This window comes from Papilio polytes, unplaced genomic scaffold, assembly GCF_000836215.1.
Source record: "Papilio polytes unplaced genomic scaffold, Ppol_1.0 DF823923.1, whole genome shotgun sequence".
In the NCBI taxonomy this organism is placed as follows: Eukaryota; Metazoa; Arthropoda; class Insecta; order Lepidoptera; family Papilionidae; genus Papilio; species Papilio polytes.
The window spans coordinates 4,519,509-4,526,467 of record NW_013525281.1 but is presented as its reverse complement, the minus strand read 5'-3'; the positions used below and the strand labels follow the sequence as shown (position 1 = coordinate 4,526,467).

General features: G+C 34.0%; 1 protein-coding gene across 1 annotated transcript; it reads left to right on the top strand.

Annotated features, from left to right (window-relative positions):
- Positions 1–3,478: 3,478 nt before the first annotated feature.
- Positions 3,479–5,977, top strand: LOC106102120 (testis-specific serine/threonine-protein kinase 1-like). Its single transcript, XM_013281530.1, has 5 exons — positions 3,479–3,799; positions 4,364–4,533; positions 4,884–5,033; positions 5,434–5,707; positions 5,960–5,977. The coding sequence occupies exons 1-5, from the start codon at positions 3,623–3,625 to the stop codon at positions 5,975–5,977; spliced, it is 789 nt and encodes a 262-aa protein (XP_013136984.1). The 5' UTR covers positions 3,479–3,622.
- Positions 5,978–6,959: the final 982 nt, after the last annotated feature.

The window sequence follows — 6,959 nt, the reverse complement described above, 5'->3', positions numbered from 1 at the left end:
AATATTTACTTTCTTAAACAATCAACGCCATTCCTTTACTAGAAACGTTACGACCTGTTTTCATTTTTACCGTGAGAGTGAAAAGTAATGAAATGAGCAATGCATTCCACGTCAGCGTCAGAGATAATTCTTGTTTATTTGATGTGACGCCTCAGAGCAACGTTTACCGACCGCATAAAAGTTTCTCTCCCCTGGCTTGTTGTTGAACAAATTTGCATTTTTTTATACATGATTTATTCCCAGTCAATATTTTCAAAATTAGCAAGATTTTAATGTTATATTAAATGTTTAATCGTAAACATAGTGATGAAAGTTTGTATAGCTAATTTAGCGTTAGTATCCTTTTTTATAATATTGGGCATGTTATGAGCGTGAAGGTACACCGGTAGAGGTAGAGCTAGAAAGAGATGGATGGATAGCATGAAAGGCGACGATAAAGGGAGTGATGACTGAGATGACGTATAATAGAGTTATGTGGAGACAAAAACCTGTTGCACCGACCCTACGGGAGGATAAGGAGATGATGATGAGTGTCAATCACCAATATTCGCCATAATAGCGAAGCAACGTTGCCCGTAGACATTAATATTTGCAAATAAGTTGTTTGCTTGTTAAACGGATGAATGGGGATCACATCTTGTGCAGTAAGCGTCGATAAACATTTGAAAGCAATACTTTAGGGCTAAATGACCACGTCATTTACTTCTGTTAACAAGAGAGTAGGAAAATAAATTTGTAAGTTGTTGGGTATTGTAACTCGGCTCGGCAGACACGTAGGATGCGTTTTGGTGCAGTGCGCAAGTTTGTGCAGACATTATTCACTGGCGCTGGTTCGCCGACCCGCCGGCCACACGACCCTTTGCTGCGCAACCAAAATGAAAAGTTGAGCCTTTCCGCTGTTATTTGTTGGCGAATTAATACTGTATTTTATACTAAAATCATTTTTCGACAAAACGAATGAAACTCTCGGAAGCTCTTTGAATTAATTGGTTTCGTATATTCCGAGATTTCAAACCGAAACATATGTAGCTCAAAAAGATGTTTTACGAATTCAAATTAAACAGTCTTTCATCTATGCATCTAGTAGAGATTTGTAACGTAATATGCAAATTGAGCTTTTTGACTTTAAATCAAAAATATAGAGCACGTTCTCTGAACTCTAAGATATTTGACATTCTGATATCTACACTAATATTATAAAGAGGAAAGATTTGTATTTTTGTATGTATTGAAATAACTCAAAAACTACTAGGCCGATTTTTAAAATTCTTTCACCGTTTAAAAGGTAATTTATCTGCTAAGTTGAGAGCAACAGCTAGTAAGGTATATAACGGAAATCTGATGTTGACAACCTTTTACCTATCTTGATAATAGTAATTTTTTTTTCCAACGTACCGTTCATTTGATCGAACGTAAATTTGAAAATTATAGTGCAGAGATCACACGTGCGTATGTTTGGTGCAGTGCGCAAGTTCTGCTCGGCATTATTTACGAGGGACTGGATATAACAGCCGACTTAAGTTGGCTAACATGAAACATCGACATTGTCTGTTTGCGATGTGTTTAACATTCGTACACAATAAATGATTTTTGGTGTAAGTAAAGGACAAATTATGTTTTTTTTTATAAAACTAGCATGTTTTTTTAGAAAAATTCCAACCAGGACAAGAGAAGAGAGGCCTATCCTATCTTGTGTGTTTGTTTGTAGTTTTGGGATTTACTAAGAAACTATTATTCATTACCAGCTTTCGCCCGCGACTCCGCCCTCGTTGAATAAAAAAAACAAAAGTGAGTGGCTTATGTGTTCTTCCAGACTATCCTCTACATCTATGCCAAATTTCATCGAGATCTGTTCAGCCGTTAAATCTACAAACTCTAACAAACAACCATACATTCATCTACTTTCGCATTTATAATAATAGTATGGATGCTAGGGCACAGTAATTACATTTTTTTCTAAAATGTCTTATAATGGCAAACTTATAGAACTTTTATTATATTTCTAACACTATCTATTAGAAAATTATAAAACCAATATGTTATGTATTTCCTATGTACAAAATCGAAGTTAAAATCCTCGATGAGTCTAAAAAATTGTCATTCCTTTCCGCAGAATCATTAAATACATATCTAAAATGATTTAAACTTTGTTACTTCAACAATATGTTTTTCCCCATGTAGACATTTTAATTAGTCAAATTTAGAAAAATATGATAATGTCTAAATGGAAATGCACACAATATAACATCAATAACAAATGTTAAATACTTTATAACAAGAATTTATTGCATAGTCAATGATCTATAAGTTACATTTTATGCATTTTTCTTGATATTCAAATTATTAAATTAAACAATCATCTTTTTAAAGTTATTAATATTAATTTAAATTGATAGATATTTGAGAAACTGGAGGTTAGTCAGTAGAATTTGAACAGTGACATTTAATTTTGATCTATTCAAAACAATCAATTGTCAATATAAATAAGTTATTGTTACTTTAAAATTTTTAATATCTACATAATCATAAAACACAGTTATTACAGATTGAGAGATGGAATGATACACTTTTAATTATGAAAATAACCGGAGCCTCAAAGTACATTCTCTTGTATTTTATACCATTAACTGCTTACTTATTATTATTTAAAATGTAATACAATAAAATGATTCATGCAATTAAATTAAAAATAATGAACTAAATGAAGCTCGGAAGTTATAATAAATGCTCATGCATAAACGTAAAATAAGTAAAAAAAATTAACAAGACTAGAACATGCCCACCACGAATTACATACTTTTAATATTTTTCCGGGCCACTGTTATGTTTATGAGTTCACAACTAAGAATTCTTATAGCACTTGCACACTAGAGTTAAGACACAAAATTGTAGCTGAATGTTCACGGAAGGAACCGTAATTATCGTAGAATATATTAACAATTGTATATTTAAATTTAGAAAAATTAACAACAATGATAAAATAACTTTTCTGTTATTAAATTTCAAATATATATTTTTGTTTTTGTTATGCCACCATATTGACTTTGGCTTCCCACTTTGACAGCTGTCAACTGGTACAGAGCTACGATTCATTTTACGGATAATTACTTAAAGATTAAACCAACTTTACATTTATTTCCTAAATTATTTGTAGAATAATGTATAATTACTGGTTTCTTTGAAAAAAAATTTGACATAGAATTTATCTTATGAAAACATGAATTAATGTACTTTAAATTTAATTCTTATGTAAATTAAACTATAATGTCTTATCCATCAAAAGATCCGAAAAGATATGCTTTACTAATGAAATTCTAGAGACTCTCGTAAGACTCAGACCTAGGCATTCTGAATTCTCGGCGGTAATGATTAACTCTATACTCCTTTTATAAATATGGCATATTTCTAATACTGCCCGTTTACTTTTGTATCTGAAATCGTAAGCCCAAATAATTAGAAAAATATGGTCACGTCAATCATAATAACACCTTTTAAGAAAAAAACGTCATCATGAATCTGTTTTGGAAAAAAAATACATGAAAAATAAATATTATGTGGCTAAATTATATATAATGTGACTGCAAGAAAGGTTTATCAAAACTTATAAAATTACTTCTGTGATATGCCAGGGCCCGATGTTAGAACGGATAAAAATGTACTGGGCGAGATGTCTACAGAGCCTACGGCGACCGTACATAGTGGGGTCGAGGCCAAAGCTGACAGAAAGTTAACAGTATTAGAAACTCACGGATATGTGTTAGGAAGAACCATAGGTTCTGGATCGTATGCAACAGTAAAGGTAACCGTCTCGTTTGTATCTTCTGACATTTACGCATTTTAAATTTACCTCACAGCTGATTACCGTTAGAAGTCGTATACTGCACAGCATAATAATTCCAATAATAATAATATACCAGAAAAGTAATGATAAATAGATAATGTGCCAGTAATCTCTGTTAAATTTCCAATAACTTTAAAGTTTCGCAGTATGTATTAGATTGTAATTTTAATTCCCGCATACCCATGGCGATGGCCGATCGCGTGCTTTCGAAGTAGAAATAGATGCAGACGACAATATCCTATTAGAATTAAGAGCCATGCTCGGACTAATTTTGTAAAACGGGTCGACACGATCAGGGAAGTAACACACTTTTACGAAATACCAATGTGGCATACCAGGGTACTGTTGTTTATCAGAAATAAGAAGCAGCAAAAATAGGATCCGTTTAAATCAATGAAAATTGTAATTAATGTATATAACGTTCATGAACGCTTTCGAGTCGAATTCAAAATTTCATGTTCTTATAGATAACTGATAAAGAACTAAAATTATTGTAAAGCAAACAATTTGTTGATACCACAGGTAGCATCCAGCGACAGACACAATTGCCAAGTAGCAATAAAAATAATAAGCAAGTTCCAAGCACCCGGCGACTACCTGAAAAAGTTTCTGCCAAGGGAAATAGAAGTTGTGAAAGGCTTAAAGCATGAAAATTTAATACGTTTCCTACAAGCAATCGAAACCACTCACAGGTTGAGAACTTTTATTCTTTACAAACGTAATAATAGAAGTCGCTGTGGTATTGCGTACTCGACTTAGTACTAAGTACACCTAGAAAACTTTACCTTACCATTTTACCAAGCCAATTTACGATTAATTTATTTCTTATTTAGGACAAAAGCTACAAGAATTAAACTTGTAGACTAAAATATAACTCTTTAATCAACGTCTAATGGCTTAGTTAATTGTTCTTATAATCGTGCTGATTTATTTGCTTAAAGTACTAGGTAATGAAACAAAATACGTGAGTTGTGCTTTTAATTGTCTTTGCCATAACGTTTAAGAAGCATAGACAATAACTGTCTCATCTTGGTGTATACAGAGTGTATATTGTAATGGAGTACGCTGAGAACGGAAGTCTGCTGGACATCATACGTAAGGACCAGCACATCGACGAAGTCCGCGGCCGACGCTGGTTCCGTCAACTCGTAGAAGCAGTAGACTACTGCCACGACAGAGGTGTTGTTCATCGGTCTGTATCTAATTAAATTGAGAATATCGCAAGTACAAACTAGTATTTAAGTTGCGAATTTAGAGTCGGCGTGTCTTTTTTTATATTATAAGATGGCAAACGACCAAGCGGTCACCTGAATCCGCTGAATAGCGAAGCGACCGCTGCCCATAAACATCTGCAATTGCAGATGCGTTACCTAACCCTAATCGACGGAAACAGAATATTTCCCTTACTATGCGTCAAAATCTCTTTTCTTTTCTATCCTATCTTCTCAAGAAAAGGGCGTAAAGGAAAAGGGACTAAAACAAGGCCTCCGGCACTACACTCACCAGACGAAATGCGGAATTGCTCCCACTTAATGTCTGTCCTTAAAATGGTTCAAAAATCAATTGTCTGGTTATCAATATTTTTCTAACAGGGACATAAAGTGTGAAAATCTACTAATGGATCATGGCCTGAATATAAAATTGTCAGACTTTGGTTTTGCGCGAGGTCACATGAAGCCGAAGAATGGAGTGTATGCATTAAGCGAAACCTTCTGCGGCAGTTATGCTTACGCCTCCCCTGAGATACTCAAAGGAGTTCCATATAGACCTCAGGACTCTGATATCTGGAGTATGGGAGTTGTTCTCTACGCTATTGTCTATGGACGTCTGCCTTTCGATGATACTAATTATACGCAACTTCTTAAGGTTAGTAATATTACTTTGCTTATTAATTTTTTTTGTTAATTACTAGCTGTTTCTGTGCGGCTTCAACCGCATTCAATTAACACTTTATTTTATTGTTTACATTTGTCAAATCCTAAATTGCAAATGTCAAAATTACCGTTGCCATAATAACTGCTTCTTAATGTTGGCAGCTTGTGGTATGGTCCTTTTCCCACATGACAGTTTTTATCCAATTTATTTACCCTGTAAGTTTAAATGCGTAAAAATATATAGCCTAAAGCGAGTATCTAGGACCTTTTTATTAAAGAAATAATCTTACTAATATTATAAATGCGATAGTTTAGATGGATGGATGGTAGGATGGATGGATGGATGTTTGTTAGCGTTTGTAGCCTAAACGTCTGAACGGATCTCCATGAAATTTGGCACAGGTTTAGAGCATAGTCGGGAAGAACACATAGGCTACTTTTTATCCCGGGAATAGTTACTGTTCCCGTGGGATTCATTAATTTAGTTTTTTAATGTTTACTTGATCATTCTGCAACGGTTCAACATATCTTATTGAAATTTGCACAGATATAAAACAAAGTCTGGAATGCACATGGAATAAGCTTCATCCCCGAGATATGTCCGGTTCCCGAGGGATACGTAGTTTTTTGTAATTTTATAGAATTCGTATGTTTTCTAATACCACGCGGACGAAGTCGCGGGCGACAGCTCGTTGTTCATAAATATACTGAGATTGCTGACGTCACAAGTAGTGTGTATTTACGCTTTACTAGTGTAAAAGTAAAAAACACATTAGTGTAAAAGTAAAAAAGTCTGGATATAGATAGATAGTATAGATTTTAGGTTATACATGCTCTAACGAAACCCATCAAAATTTAAAGATTCAAATTTCCTGACGTCTTCGATCAAAATTATATATTACTAGCTTTCGCCCGCGACACCGTCCGTGTGGGATTAAAAAATAAAGCAAGGAGCCCATGTGTTCTTCCAGACTATCCTTTAGATCTATGCAAAATTTCAACGAGATCCGTTCAACGGTTTAGAGTACAAACTCTAACAAACATCCATGCAGCCATCTAAACTTTCGCATCTGTAATGTTAGTAAGATTATCACTATGTTTTCTAGGTCTTTAACGTTTTGCTTAACATTACTTACATTTAGTTTACCAAAATATTCGTTGCAACACAACAAATGTAATAATTTAAAGGACATTGTGGTAATTTGAAAGACATCGACCTCGTGGATTACTTTTTTACGAGGTGC

Excerpts from the sequence above, each read along its gene's own strand:
- LOC106102120 (XM_013281530.1), top strand. The coding sequence starts at position 3,623 with ATGCCAGGGCCCGATGTTAGAACGGATAAAAATGTACTGGGCGAGATG. Across the intron at positions 3,800-4,363 it reads GATCGTATGCAACAGTAAAG|GTAGCATCCAGCGACAGACA; the intron begins GTAACCGTCTCG and ends TTGATACCACAG. Across the intron at positions 5,034-5,433 it reads GACAGAGGTGTTGTTCATCG|GGACATAAAGTGTGAAAATC; the intron begins GTCTGTATCTAA and ends TTTTTCTAACAG.